At 41.7% G+C, this 16,597-nt stretch overlaps 1 protein-coding gene across 1 annotated transcript; it reads left to right on the forward strand.

The window, feature by feature from the left end:
- The first annotated feature begins 384 nt into the window (after positions 1-384).
- LOC103973790 (transcription repressor OFP1-like) lies at positions 385-2,011 on the forward strand. The gene has a single exon (XM_009388450.3). The coding sequence runs from the start codon at positions 799-801 to the stop codon at positions 1,882-1,884; it is 1,086 nt and encodes a 361-aa protein (XP_009386725.2). The 5' UTR covers positions 385-798; the 3' UTR covers positions 1,885-2,011.
- The last annotated feature ends 14,586 nt before the right edge of the window (positions 2,012-16,597 follow it).

Raw genomic sequence — 16,597 nt, forward strand, 5'->3', positions numbered from 1 at the left:
CTTTAATGGTATCACCATTTTCTTTTTTTATATTTTTTAGAATTTTTTTTTTTCTCATGTAGGCCACAAGCTCTCTATCTATCTCAGGGATAGGCTTATACTGCTGTTGCTAATATCATAAATTTAAGTTCCACCTCTATGCCGCTGAAAAATGTGCCTTGTGACTAATGTTCTTCCGGTTTATTTGGTCGATGCATAAAAGTAAAGCTGAAGGCAGCTTGTTAAATTGGACCAGAAGTGATAACACAAGTCTCCTGACTAATGTGACTTGAATGCAAAAGATGGTCAGTGAGAACTCAAACCCTGTCATCAAATTAACTGATAGAGAGAGAGAGAACTCACAACCACATCAAGCTAAAAGAAAAGGTTTTATGTCTTATCGGTGAAATATTAATAATGCATCGAGGAGAGACTTCCAATCCATCCCATCTCCAGTTTGCTTTGAGAACCCTCAGCCCGGTAGCTTTTATACATCTTTAATTGCCCACATTTATACGTCTTCCACCTCATGGACCCCACCCTGAGCTAAAGCGACCCTGAGCCTTCTCTATTTATATCCCACCTTCTTCCCATCGGCCTCCCACACAAAGAATTCTGTCACTCTCTCACACACGCACAATAAGGCAAAGCTTATCTTGTGAGGCACTTGCGTGCATGTTTATATTGGCTGTCTCAATTGTCACTTCACAATAAGAAGAAAGCAGATTGGGTTTCTTCCTTCTGATATTCTTCTCTGTGTCCTAATTCCCAGAAGACTCTGCTTCTTTCTTTCAGGTGATCCAATTTGGTTTCTGAGTGATGGGAAACTATAGGTTTCGGCTATTGGACATGATTGCCAATGCTTGCTTCTACAAGCTCAAACACATGGGCCAGAGAGCACACAAGAACTCCATGGGAAGATGTCAGCCTCCAAGAGCAGCAGCAACCACCAGTCCGGTTCATTTCTCGCCTCCGGAGCCTAAGCTTCTTCCCAATAGAGCCTCTCACTACTACTCCAGCAGAGCGGAAGCCGACAGGTTTTCCTTCTCCCCCACCCGTTCCAAGGTTTTGGACACCCATTTCCCCGTGGAACCAGCAAGGAAGTCCAAGAAGTGTGTGAGGAGGAAGCCCATCAGAGCTGCTCCCACAAAACCCAAGCTGGCCGCCTCCTCCGTCCCAGAATTTCCTGCGGTAGCGTCGCCAGTGACCCCGCCGTATCAACTCGACCTCTACATCGACGGCGACAATCATGAGTTCCAGGGGATCCACGCCGGTGACCGATTCAAGTCCGAAGACGCTTCCTCGTGGCCGCACTCTCGTAGCTGCAGAGTAACATCCTCTGCCACCGACGTCATCATTGAAGTGGACACCAATAGCTCCACCACTCAAACGCAGAAGAAGCTCGACGAATTCGACTCGGTCTCAGAGCTTAAACTCCGTCCAATTATCACCAAGCCGGCGACCACTGAAGCTGAGCAGAGCAAGAAGCAAGCCAAGAGATCGTCTCCCGGACTTCACCGGTTTCCGATGAGAGCCAACTCTCCGAGGCTGGCGAGAAAGAAAGTTCAGGCCCAGCTTGGCCAGAGGTGCGGCGGGACGGAGGCAGCGGCAGCGCTCGAGAGGAAGGGCTTCTTGGAGAGCTTCGCGGTGGTGAAGTCATCGTCGGACCCTGGGAGGGACTTCAGGGACTCGATGGTGGAGATGATCGTGGAGAACAACATCCGGGCATCGAAAGATCTGGAGGAGCTTCTTGCTTGCTACCTGTCACTCAACTCCAACGAGTACCACGATGTCATCGTGAAGGCGTTCGAGCAAATCTGGTTTGATCTCGCTGAAGTTAAGCTAAGAAATCGGAGGAAGGAGTGGCTTAAAGATCACAGTTTGAATGGTTGTACAATGTCATAGTGTGCATGTTGGAGTTACAAGGCATCACAATAAGGCCGATCGATAGCGTCTGCTTTGGCAGACAAGCGGAGAGTTGAGTCAAAGAAGATTGTGATATAATAATCAAAATAGTGGTTTCGTGGCTGAATTGTGATATTTGTTGCGAACCATAGGCGTGTGTACAAATTTGCATGTCTCATCTAATGTTGTTGGTGGGGGAGAAGATTCTAGTGCCCCCACCCCCCACCAAAACAGCAAAAAAAAAAAGGGATAAATTTTTATAAAAAATCTTAAATTTAAAAAATATTTCTGTTTTAATTTTTTTTAAATTTTTATAAAGTATCTTTGCTCATATAAAAATATTATTTTACCATTACCTTCATCAAATCCATCATCATCTCCCCCTGCATTGTCGCCTTTTCTCCCTCGTTGGATCTCGCCTTACTAGATCTATCATCAACAACCCTTATATGCGAAAGGAGACGTGAGGGCCATCATCGACAAGGAGGCGTAGCGAGCATCGACCCTACCCTTGGGCGCTTCACTTGTAGCTCTTACATGAGGAACGAGAGGAGAGGTAATTATTGGGATGCGATGAGGGTGATACCTCCGCCATTGGTCCCTTCTATACATGGGCATATTTGCCCCATGAGAAACTGTTTCGGAGTAGAGGGAGATGGCCACTTGGACAAAAGCATAGCTAAGGGCCAAGCGAAGGTGAGTTGGCTGACATAAGTAGACGTTAGGATTTGTTAGGATCAGGAGCACTAAGAGGGGGGGGGTGAATTAGTGCAGTGGAAAACTTTCGACAATTAAAACTGCGTTCGTACGATAAAAGCAATTTCGATAGAAAACTCAATTCGTAAATCACTTTAATTGGTGATCAAGCGAGATATAATTAAAGCGAATCTATAAAGGCAGTTTGCAGTTATGATGGAAATCAGAATATAAGCGCAAACTGAAATTTGATATTCGTACGATAAAACTGATTTACGTCTAAACACCGATTCGGAAAATACTAAACTTTGAAACACGATCGTAAATGCGCAGAAGGCAGTAAGCTATTGAGGAGGTTTGTAGTAAAGATAATATGCTCAAAGTAAATGCAAACTAGAGAGCACCACAATTTTATAGTGGTTCGATCAATCTTGACCTACATCCACTTCTGGCTTCCTCCACCGACAAGGTTACCGACGTCCACTAGAGTCCTTCCTTCAATAGGCGAAGGCTAACCACCCTTTTATAGTTTCACTCCTTTTGACAGGCTTAGGAGACAACCCTTACAAACTTTTCTCTCCTCTCTTGAAAGATCAAAACTTGGAAGAAAAGAGGGGGGAGAACTTCTAGACTTTACAACACTTTTGAGCTCTAAAATCACAAAGTAAGATCAAGCTTTCGGTGCCTTTTGGGTTGCCCTTTCATTGCTGAAAAGGGTGGGGTATTTATAGGCCCTAACCCAATTTGAATTTCGAGCTCAAAACTATCATCTCCCGAAATTCCAGGGTCTGGCGGTTGCACCGCTTGACTGGGGCGGTTGCACCACCTGGCAGAGCTCGAAGACTGAGCCTCTGGGCGGTGCCACCTCCTGTCAGGGGCGGTTGCACCTCCTACTAGAGCTTGGAGACCGAGCTCAGGCGGTGCCACCGCCTGACTGGGGCGGTTGCACCGCCCAGCCAGAGCTCGGAGACTGAGCCTTGGGCGGTGCCACCGCCGACCCAAGCGATGCCACCTCTGGCCAAGTAATCTGGGTCCGAATGGGCTGATCCATTCGGCCCAATTTGGGTCTGTCAAGGACCCAATTGCCCCAAGATTAAGTTAATGGGATCACCTCCCATTTCTAACTTAATCATCATGCTAACTACGAATTTCTTAAGGCATTTACTGCAACTTGCTCCGGTGCGTCAATCGCTTCTTCCGGCGAGCTTCCGGCGAACTTCCAACGAACATCCGACAAACCTTCGGCGATGCTCCGGCGGACTTTTGGCAAGCGCCTGGACTTGCGATGATCCACTTGGCGGCTTCCGACGAGCTTCTTTGGCAAGCTCCTGGACTTCTCGGATTTGTTCTCGTAGAACCTCCGACGACCGTCCGGACTTCCGTCGAACTCTCGAACCCCCAACGTGATCATAGTCTTGACTTCGGCGCAACTCCTGCTGCATGTTTTACTTCCATCGTAGTTAATCCTGCATATGTAAAATAAAACTTTGATCGAGACAATTAATCCTAAACAATTAACCAAGTTGTCCGGCATGTCATTGGTCCCTCGACGCTTCGTCCGATTCTTCGGTGCATCGTCCTCTCCTATGGCCTATTGCCCAATCGGCTAGTTGACTCCGCAACTCCGATATCCTTGGCACAATACCCGCTCTTCTGGGCCTGATGCCTGAGTCCACGACCCGAAGCCTTCTGTCGATACGTCGACCGATCCACCGGCCCGACGTCCAATCTTCTGACATGTTCCTCCGGCACAACATGATTTTTCCTGCTTTAATTATCTCTTCCTGATCGGAGCATCCTGCGTCACTCAAAACACAGATTAAAACATAAACACATATCAAGTGGTTTCATCATCAAAATATGAGATTCAACAATCTCCTCCTTTTTTATGATGACAACTACTTGATGACGGAGTTATCCTTAACTCCCAGAGTTTAAACAAACTCCCCTTATCAATATGCCATATTGATAGAACTTTGAATTCAAACTGAATTCAAGTCATTGCAATATCCATCATGAATATTTACAACACGTCATCATGAACTTATGCATAAACTTATGTATAACATCATACTTCTCCCCCTTTGTCATCAACAAAAAGAAAAGTCCAACTATTCTTGTGTTTGGAATATAAGTTTAACTCATTGCATGAAAAACATAATATCAAGTTTTATCATCATGCAATTTTGAAGCTAGAAAATTTAGCAAGTGTTACATCATGCTTAGAACATTCAAACTATCAAGGTTTAGGTATACAAGTTTTACAGCATACAAGATAGCACTTTTGGTAATGTTCAAGATAGTAAGTTCTACATCATGCAAGCTAGCAATGTTACAACATTTTAGAATTTGCAAGCTAGTAATTTAGAGATGTTCAAGAAAGCAACTCTTGCTTCTTAAAATATGCAAGTTTCAAGCTAGCAAATTTTTGCTTCCTTTGCAATGTTTGAGCTCACAATTATGCTTCCATTACAAAGTGTAAGTTTAGCATGTTTACTTTTCTTAAGATAGCAACTATTTGATTCTCTTTAGACTACAAGCTAGTAATTTTTACGATATGCAGGTTTTACTACATACAAGCTAGCAAAAATTTCGAAAGCAAATGCAAGATAGCTTTCTTGTGTAAGCTTATGATTCTTGCTTCCTATTACAATGTGCAAGTTGCAAGTTTTGCTTCTTGAGATAGGCAAGATAGCACTTTTACAATTTTTGTTTGGCAAACTTGTGATGTTCAAGATAACAAGCTCTTTCTTCTCTTTTAAGAAGTGTCATTTTTTCTTTCTTTGCAAAGTGCAAACTAGCAAAATGCCAAACTAGCAAGAGATAATGTTTTACATGAGGCAGACAAACAATTTGGCAAGTGTTACATTTGCATCTTCTCTTTTGAGAAGTGTAATTTTTGCTTTCATCTTGAATTGTGTAAGCTAGCTAGTTTGCCTCTTTTCATGATGTCCACGCTAGAAATTCTTGCTCCCCCTTTGTCATTGTCAAAAAGAAGGGAAGACCCTTTTATCAATTTTCAGATTATGACAAAGGTAAGTATCAATCTTATTTGTGCATCATTATATATTCAAATTAAAACATACACAATTTTAAAAACCTTATTTTTCATGCACGATATCGAAAAATAAATCAATCATCATTAATGGGCATATCATACATGATACTCAAACATTAAAATTTTTAAGCATTTATCAACATGTTGATCATGATACCAAACATTCATCATTTAAAGCATTCATGATACATATCATATGCAATACATCATATACATCATTGTCATAAGTATTGCATGCATCATTTCAAATTCATAAATATTTCATCATTGCATGCATCATACCAAATCATAAAATATACAATCATCATTAATGCATGTTTCCTAATCATCATTTATTTTACATCATGATGGTACTAAATTTGTCAAATTACATCCTACCATGATCAAAACTTCTTATTTGTATACATCAAAACAAATTAATGAATATTTCATGTATTCATATCATCACATAAGGAATATCAAGAAGAATTATTAGGTGATTCGATGTATTTCATACATTCAAAGAATTTCACATAACAAAATTCAAATCACAAGCCTTAAAAGATGTCATGAAAGAACATATAAACAATCTTGATTTATAAAATGAATACTCAAGTTATAATTTCGAAAAATCAAGAGAAACCGTGATTCATTTTAACAAATCTCCTCTTAAATAAATAACATAAAGAATTCTTAGGAGACCATGAAAAAGATAGAATCCATTCAATCTTGTAAGAGAACAAGATATTAATTCATGCATATAAAATCTTGATTTAAGCATAAGAAATCTTAATTTACAAATTTTAAAAAATCAAGATAAAACTTATTTAAATCATCAAATCAAGATCATTTTCAAGAGACTCACAAAAGTAATACAAATAGATTCATTAATTTCCCTTTTTAAAAAATCAATAAAGTCAAAAAAATAAATTTTTCAAGAAGAAACCTTTCATGCATTGTTAACACTTTCATGCATTCGGACATGATTTTGCCATATGTTTTTCAAATACACTCATGAAAATAACACATGCTTATCATCATGTATAACTTAAAATCTCATGCATAAAATTGTCAATCATGGTATCAAAATATTTAATATTACATCATTATGCATTTCTTCAAGCATGATTTTATTTAATCAAAATTGAGAAATAACAAAGGAAATCAACATGATACATATTATTACTTCTTAACCACATATAGCATGATTTCATATTTTCAATCAAAATCATTTTGTTTGTTTATAATAAAATATGCAATTTTCAAAATTACTAGTATGATCATAATTTTTGTATTTTTATTTTTAAACATGTAATTTTTAAGAAAATTAATTATAAAATAAAATACATCATGAAAGCATCAAGTAATTTCAAAATAAATTAGGGGGATTTCGATTACCTCATCATTGAAAGCGGTTAAGGCGTAGTTTGCCACCTCGCCTTTCTTGATTTTTTCCTCGTCTTCGGAGGAGCTCGATTCATCCCACTTTATGTTCTTCTTCTTGCGTTCAAAGCAAGTAGTTCCGTTCTTTTTGCTTTTTAATTTTTATTTCATTTGTAGTTTAAGTTCACCATCATTTGAGCTTATGCTCGAGTGGTCTTCAAATGTTCTATGTCCAAAATCCTTCCTATTCTTTGGAAGGTTGTTTTGTTCATCATGTTCATCATGTGCATTATGCACCATTTCATATGTCATCAATGAACCGATAAGTTCTTCAAGTGGAAAAATATTTAAATCTTTTGTTTCTTGTATTGTCGTTATTTTATGATCCCACCTTTTTGAAAGGGATCTTAAGATCTTGCTTACGAGATCAAAATTTGAAAAAGATTTACCAAGAACTCTTAGATTATTGACGACATCCATGAAACGGGTGTACATATCGCCTATAGTCTCGCTTGGTTGCATTCAAAAAAGCTCAAAATCATGCAATAAAATGTTAACTTTCGAGTCTTTGACTCTACTAGTTCCCTCGTGCGTGATTTCAAGTGTTCGCCAAATATCAAAAGCCGTTTCGCATATAGAAATCCGATTGAACTCATTTTTGTCCAAAGCGCAAAATAAGGCATTCATAGCCATTGCGTTTAAAGAAAAATACTTCTTCTCCAAATCCAACCATTCGTTCATCGGTTTAGAGGGAAGTTGAAAACCGTTTTCAACAATATTTCATAAATCCAAATTCATAGAAATAAAGAGAACTCTCATTCGAGTTTTTCAATAAGTATAGTCCAATCCGTTAAACAACGGTGGACGAATAACCGAAAAACCCTCTTTAAAGCCATGAAGAGCCATTTCTCTCGGGTGTAAATCCAAAATGAGAGAAATACCGGGCTCTGATACCAATTGTTAGGATCAGGAGCACTAAGAGGGGGGGGGGGTGAATTAGTGCAGCGGAAAACTTTCGACAATTAAAACTGCGTTCGTACGATAAAAGCGATTTCGATAGAAAACTCGATTTATAAATCACTTTAACTTGTGATCAAGAGAGATGTAGTTAAAGCGAATCTATAAAGGCAGTTTGCAGTTATGATGAAAATTAGAATGTAAGCGCAAACTGAAATATGATGTTCGTACGATAAAACTGATTTATGTCTAAACACCGATTCGGAAAATACTGAACTTTGAAACACGATCGTAAATGCGTAGAAGGCAGTAAGCTATTGAGGAGGTTTGTAGTAAAGATAATATACTCAAAGTAAATGCAAACCAGAGAGCACCGCAATTTTAGAGTGGTTCGGTCAATCTTGACCTACATCCACTTCTGGCTTTCTCCACCGACGTCCACTAGAGGCCTTCCTTCAATAGGCAAAGGCCAACCATCCTTTTACAGTTTCACTCCTTTTGATGGGCATAGGAGACAACCCTTACAAACTTTTCTCTCCTCTCTTGAAAGATCAAAACTTGGAAGAAAAGAGGGAGGAGAACTTCTAGACTTTACAACACTTTTGAGCTCTAAAATCATAGAGTAAGATCAAGCTTTCGGTGCCTTTTGGGTTGCCCTTTCATTGCTGAAAGGGTGGGGTATTTATAGGCCCCAACCCAATTTGAATTTCGAGCTCAAAACTGTCATCTCCCCGAATTCTGGGGTATGGCGGTTGCACCGCCTGGCAGAGCTTGAAGACTAAGCCTCTGGGCGATGCCACCTCCTGTCAAGGGCGATTGCACCTCCTGCCACTACTTGACTAGGGCGGTTGCACCGCCCAGCCAGAGCTCGGAGACTGAGCTCAGGTGGTTGCACCTCTGTCAGAGGCGGTTGCACCGCCTAGCCAGAGCTCGGAGACTAAGCCCTGGGCGGTGCCACCGCCGACCCAAGCGGTGCCACCTCTAGCCAAGTAATCTGGGTCCGAATGGGCTGATCCATTCGGCCCAATTTGGGTCTATCAAGGGCCCAATTGCCCCAAGATTAAGCTAATGGGATCACCTCTCATTTCAAACTTAATCATCGTGCTAACTACGAATTTCTTAAGGCATTTACTGCAACTTGCTCCGGTGCGTCAATTGCTTCTTTCGGCGAGCTTCCGGCGAACTTCCGATGAACATCCGATGAACCTTCGGCGGACTTCCGGTAAGCTCCTGGACTTGCGATGATCCACTTGGCGAGTTCCGACGAGCTTCTTTGGCAAGCTCCTGGACTTCTCATATTTATTCTCGCAGAACCTCTGACGATCGTTCGGACTTCCGTCGAACTCTCGAACCCCCAACGTGATTATAGTCTTGACTCCGGCGTAACTCCTGCTGCATGTCTTACTTCCATCGTAGTTAATCCTGCATATGTAAAATAAAACTTCAATCGAGACAATTAATCCTAAGCAATTAACCAAGTTGTTCGGCATGTCATTGGTCCCTCGACGCTTCATCCGATTCTTCGACGCATCGTCCTCTCCTGTGACCTATTTCCCAATCGGCTAGTTGACTCTGCAACTCCGATATCCTTGGCACAATACCTGCTCTTCTTGGCCCGATGCTTGAGTCCACGACCCAAAGCCTTCTATCGATACATCGACCGATCCACCGGCCCGACGTCCAATCTTCTGACATGTTCCTCCGGCACAACATGATTTTTCCTGCTATAATTGTCTCATCCTGATCGGAGCATCCTGCATCACTCAAAACGTAGATTAAAACATAAACACATATCAAGTGGTTTCATCATCAAAATATGAGATTTAACAGGATCAAGAGCGGCACTAAGGGGGGGTGGGGGTTGGGGGTTTGAATTAGTGCAGTAGAGAACTTTCACAATTTCAGAAAATTGTTCGTTTCGTTTAAAACCTATTTCGATGAAAACGGTTTTGATTCAATCTGTTTCGGAGAGAAGTTGAACTTGAAAGCTTTCGTAAAAGTGCAAGAGAAGATTAAGGAGGTTTGCAGTAAAGTAAATTACACAAATGAAATGCAAACCAGAATTTAGAGTGGTTCAGCCAAGGTGACCTACATCCACTTTCGAATTCCTCCTCCGACGAGGTCTCCAACGTCCATTAAAGACATTCTTTCAATAGGTGAAGACTAAACACCTCTTTACAGCACTATCTTCTTTTCCCGGGTTTAGGAGAGAACCCCTACAAGTCTCACACCTCTCTTGAATGATCTCAAAATTTAGAAAGGGAGGAGAACTTTAGCACTTGTTTACAACACTTTTACACCCCAATAACTCAAGATTATAATCACACTTTGGTGCCTTTTCATACTGAAAAGGGTGGAGTATTTATAGGCCCCAATGGCTTTCAAAAATGGAGCAAAAAAGTATCTCATCCCAGATTTCGAGGGTACTGGCAGTACCATCACCATTACTGGGCGGTACCATCACCTGACACCTAATACTGAGTGGTACTACCGTTCAATCTGGGCTGTACCATGGCTTGACAAAGCTCGGAGACCAAGCTCTAGCGGTACCACCGCCTGATAGGGGCAGTACCATCGCTGGCAGCAATAACTGCCGCTTGGGCGGTACCACCGCCTAGACCACCTAGGGTGCTGCTTTCCAAGCGGTGCCATTGTCGGCCCTAGCAGTGCCACCTTCTACCAGGAATTCAACATCCTAGTTGGGCCTTGACTCTAGCCCAAACTAGCCCAACTCCGAGCCTAGTTGGCCCTTAATAAAGTTGATGAGATTACCTCCCAAATCAACTCTAATTATCCTTCTAACTACGATTAAGGCAAGCATGGTCTGGTACGTCGATTTTTCACTCGGCGAACTTTTTGGCGAGTCTTCTAGCGATCTCCTGACCAACTCTCGGCTAGTCTTCCGGTGCGCTTTCGACGATTTTCCGACGAGCTTTCGGCAAGTCTTCCAACATGCTTCCGGTGATCCCATGATGAACTCTTGGCGAGCTCCCGGTATATCATCCGAGTCTTCAACTTCGGCCCATCATATGCTTGACGCTTTACTGCTATCATAATTAATCCTGCACACTTATCTCAACACATGGATTAGATCAAATAATTTACCAATTGATTTCATCATCAAAATCCAAGATTCAATAGTAGAATGATTATTTTTAGAAAAAAAGATGTTTTATGTGAATTTCTCAAAATTAAGGTGTTATCTTAAAATTTTTTAAAGTTAAAATTTTTTTCTATTAATTTACATAATTAATAAGATTTATATTATTTGATTTTTTAATATAAAATATTAAACTCTTCAAAATAAAAAGATATCTTAATCCAACCCTAATTAAGTTTAAATATTCTTGTATATCTTCTCACATTAATCTGAAAATAAGTTTTTCTCTCATGCCCTATAGATTTATCAAAGCCAAATGAGTGTCTTCCTATATCTCATTAAAAATAAAACTAAAGATAAATGAAATATTTATAAAATAATTAATTTTTAACATATTGAGACATCGACTTCATAAATTCAAAAGCATTTACTAACCCTAATAAATGTGAACAATTATGGAAGTGTTACGAGCTCCTGATTTCCTCAAGTTGAAACTCAAGATGTGCTCTTCTCTCATCTAGTGTTGTTGTCATGGGAAAGAGGCTAGTAGCCAAATAAAATAAAATAAAATCGAGAGAATCAACAGTAAGTTTCAAATTAAAAAAAAGTTATAAATTTATATTATTCAACACTTCTTTCCATGTGAAAAAATTTTAAATTCTTCAAAATAAAAGATCTCTTGATTCCTCATCCGCTTCCGTTAATTTGAAATAATATTTTTCTCAACATCTATAAATATACTAAAGAAAAATTGAAAAACACTCAAAGTATCTTTTCATTTCAATATATATAAAAAAGATATTTATAGAATAACTAAAATTTAATTTTAATATATTTGGTTCATATGAAGGTCGTTATATGATTGAATTTTTTTTCCTATCCTATTTTAAAGATCCAACAAATTTATATCAACACCAATCACAGCGTGACAGGCTAGTGAAGTCCATGGACAACAATTAGAGCATGGGAACTCTCTCTCTCTCTCTCTCTCTCTCTCTCCGTCTGTGCTGGTAGAACTCAAAATGTGCTATTGTCAAACCTAGAAGGACACCAAATGAAACAAAATTTCCATTTTTTTTCGACTGCCGTTCATTTAGCTCCCTCAACAGGAGCCTAAAAAGAAAGAACACATTCAAGCGTGATATGTCCCTCATGCAAGGGATAGCTGACCGTTTCTGCCGAAACCTAAATAATGAATCAACGACAAAGTGTGGCACTCTTCTGAGAGAGAGAGAGAGAGAGAGAGAGAGAGAGAGAGGACCAATTCCGAGCAACCAAGTAGTCGAGGCTCTCCCAGTGGCTGTTTCCATGTGCATCAAAAGATAGTACAACTCTTGAAGACACAGTTGTTGGCTTGTTGCCAATAAATCAGGTGTTCTTTAATTGGTGTCGTTTGTATGGTACTCCTGGTGAAGGCACTCAGGAAGCCTAGTGCAGAATAGATGGGGGGGAAGAAACCTTTGCAAGGTTGGCAACTAATCGTTGCCTCTGCCGCCGGTTCTTTTCTTAGAATCACTCAGTATCCTCCCTTCCACCCGACTGATCTGCTGCTTCCATACTTGGGTGTTTCTTGCGGTCTTTCCCATGCGTTCTCCACAACCAACCTCGGTTTCATCAGATTCTGACAACGGTGATTGATGCTCCAACATTTCTTGGCCACCACCATGCCGGCGTATTGCCGTTCTTGATAATGCTACTTTATTGATTTTTTTTCCTTTTTAAATGAAAGCGAATAAGAAAGATCAAAAAGTGAGATATGAGAATCAAAGAAAAGTTGGGGACATTTTAATATCTCATGCAAAAATTCTTATTCCATGGGATTTCATGCAAAAAAGAAAAAAGAAAAAAAATAATTAACTCATTAATTTATCAAACTTTAACTACTAATCTAAGATATTCAATGCTAAATTAATGATAATAAATTCATCTAAATTCATTTAAACCTTCGTATTATTATATTGATATGTTGAAACATCATCAAGTTTAGTCTCACATTGGAGGTGATAAAATATTTGAATTGACAGGTGTGCTGTTGATATTTTGGATTAGTTGATGAGTTAGTAAAAAACGATGACAAAGCTGACCTAATACTAAGTCTGTTTAAGATTCAAATAGAAAAAAACTATCTATAGTCGAGATCATAATGTTGGACTATAATGATCATTAAAAAAACATGTTAAGCCCCTGAAAACTATAACATCCCTAAACTAAATCTTACGTTGAAAGTGCAGAAAGAGTTGAATTGGTTTATAAGGACTCATAGATATACTATCATTAATATAAATTTAAATTAAATATTATAATCTGATAATTTAAATTTAATAAATGAATAAATCAATGACTTGTTGGCATGTAAAGTTAAGGCTGCGATGTGTGATAGGGATTTTGTTGTGCGAGTGCCAAACAGCACTGTCCACTTTGATTAGACCGTCCCGTACCGCCATTACCTCCATCCCTACAAACTCCTTCTCGAGTTATCTGGGCATGTTTGGTTCCTCCACTTGTTTCACTTCCAGCGCACAGGAACCTTCTTCTTCATCCATCAAGTCATATTTTGGCAGCTGGTGAATTGGAATCAACAAACTAGAAGAGCAGATAGGACGCTAGTCCCAACGCTGAGGGTTTTGGATTCCAAGTTGTGCCGCTAAGCTTGCGAGTTCTTTGGCGGCGATCCAAGATAAGAACACCGAAAGCTGGCTCGCATCGGCTCCACACATTCCGATGCAGAGTGGCTCAATCTTGCCATAATCAATTTCCGACCAACGTTTCTATTTCATTGAAGGTGAAAGTGTCGGTCGGTAGACATCCATTAATGGAACGAGAAACTATGACATGTCGATAGCCTTTCTCAAAGGTTACTTCCGTTGCCATGACCTTCTAAATTTGTCAAAGAGACCTCTGTGAGTAGAGGAGAAAGATTGGCATCAAGTTGATATGGTATATTTTGGGTTTAGGTCTACACCATGTCACACTATAGCCACGTCAGCAAGAGGAGCATCCTCACGTGTCGAGCCAGAATCTGTACCAAGGCGTTGCTCGGTACATCACGTCCCGGAAAGCCCGGGATGACGCCTCATAGCACCATTCCACGCGCCCCGGGACGGCACCTGCACGAAGGTACTATCTCACCTCTCGAGGATCGGTCACCATGCCAAACCTGTGTACGACCAACCATCGTACAATAGTATAAAAACCCCGGGACAGCATACGGCCCAAGGGGAGAAAAAAAAAGGCAGATCAACACATCGCTGACTTGCTCGTCGGAGGGGCCACAATCGACAATCACTCGACGAAGGCCATTCTTACAGGAAAGCGGCCACCCTCGAGCCACGAGTGTTTCGACCTTGGAGTCGTCGATCAACATCTAAATGGCGGGCCACTAACCAGTGTTCGGACCGAGAGACGCTAATCAACACGCCGATGCCGACACCCCATCGCAAGGGCTCGACCGACTACGACAACCATCTCAACCGACCAAAGACTCCCGACATCAACCCGTGGACCAAGCCGTATTGACTCATCAGCCATGACACATCAGTTCCTCAATATTTTTGGCGCTAGAAGGAGGGCCATGTCGTAGGAGCATCTCGCAGGAGCTCTCCCCGAAGGAGAACCATCGGTTAGTCACCCGTCTGTTGGGCCCGAAGATCAGCCCCTCCCCATCCTCAGAGACAGGGGGATCCCGGCCTCGACACCAAATCTCTACTGGTGCTTGTTGTTGAATCTCGGATTTTGATGATGAAGTCAATTGTCATTTGTTATCTAATCTATGTGTTGAGATAAGTGTGCAGGATTAACTACGATGAGAATAAGACAAGCAGCAGGAGTTGCGCCGGAGTCAAGATCATGATCACGTTGGGAGTTCGAGAGTTCGACGGAAGTTCGGACGGTCGTCGGAGGTTCAGAGAGAACAGATCCGAGAAGTCCTGAAGCTTGCCAAGCGAAGCTCGTCGGAACTCGCCAAGTGGATCGTCGCAAAGTCCAGGAGTATGCCGGATGTCCGCAGAAGGATCACCGAAGGTTATCGGTTGATCGACGGAAGTTGGCCGGAAACTCGCCGGAAGAAGCGATTGACGCATCGGAGCAAAGCTGCAGAAGTTGTCTTAGAGATATTCGTAGTTAGCACGATGATTAAGCATGAAAATGGGAGGTGATCCCATTAGCTTAATCTTGGGGCAATTGGGCCCCTGAAAAGATTCAAACTGGGTCGAATGGAGTGAACCATTCGGACCCTGATTGCACCAGGAGGTGCAACCGCCCCAGCCAGGAGGTGCAACCGCCTGGGCTGTGGGGTTGAGAGGTGCAACCGCCCCAGCCAGGAGGTGCAACCGCCTGGGCTGTGGGGTTGAGAGGTGCAACCGCCCCAGCCAGGAGGTGCAACCGCCAGGGTTGCAAGGCTGGGAGGTGCAACCGCCCCAGCCAGGAGGTGCAACCGCCAGGGTTGCAAGGCTGGGAGGTGCAACCGCTCCAGCCAAGAGGTTGCACCGCCAGAGCTCAAGTTCCGAGCTCTGCCAGGCGATGCAACCACCGAGCTCAGTCTTCGAGCTCTGGCAGAGTGGTGCATCAGCCTGAGCTCAGTCTCGAGCTTTGCCAGGTGAAGCATTCACCAAGCTCAGTCTTCGAGCTCTGGCAGAATGGTGCATCAGCTTGAGCTCAGTTTGGAGCTCTGCCAAGTGATGCAACCACCAAGCTCAGATTTCGAGCTCTGCCAGGTGATGCAACCACCAAGCTCAGTCTTCGAGCTCTGCCAGGTGATGCAACCATCGAGCTCAGTCTTCGAGCTCTGGCAGAGAGAAGCAATCGGCAGAGCTCAGTCTTCGAGCTCTGCCAGGCGGTGCCACCTCTCCAGTCGAGAGGTGCAACTGCCTGATCCCAGAATTCTGGGATTTGATCGATTTGATCGTTTTGAGCTCGAATTTTGAATTGGGTTGGGGCCTATAAATACCCCACCCATTCAGCACTGAAGAGATAACAGACCTATACCGAAATTGTGATCTTTTCTGTGATTCTAAAGAGCTCAAAAGTGTTGTAAAGCCTTAAGTCTCCTCCTTCTGTTCTTCAAGTTTCCAATTGTAAAGTGAGGAGAGAAAGGTCTGTAAAGGTTGTCTCCTAAGCCTGTCAAAAGGAGAGAAATTGTAAGAGGGAAGTTTGGCCTTCGCCCATTGAAGGAAGGCACCTAGTTGACGTCGGCAACCTCATCGGTGGAGGAAGCCAAAAGTGGAGTAGGTCAAGGCTGACCGAACCACTCTAAATCTCTGGTTTGCGTTTAATTTCGAGTACTTTATCATTACTGCAAACCTCCCTCATCACTACTGCTCTCTGCGCTTTCACGAACAAGTTCTAAGAGCTGTTCTTCCAAATCTGCATTCAGACGTAACTTCATATTTTCATACATTACAGCTTACGTTTACGTTTGATTCTGCAGAACTGTTTTCCGCGCTTTTACGAACGAGCTTCCTTGCAGTTTACGCTTACATTTTAATTCTATTAATAACTGCAATCTGTCCTCTACGATTTTAAGAACGAGTTTCAAACATTTA

This window comes from Musa acuminata, chromosome BXJ2-10 (genome assembly GCF_036884655.1).
Source record: "Musa acuminata AAA Group cultivar baxijiao chromosome BXJ2-10, Cavendish_Baxijiao_AAA, whole genome shotgun sequence".
In the NCBI taxonomy this organism is placed as follows: Eukaryota; Viridiplantae; Streptophyta; class Magnoliopsida; order Zingiberales; family Musaceae; genus Musa; species Musa acuminata.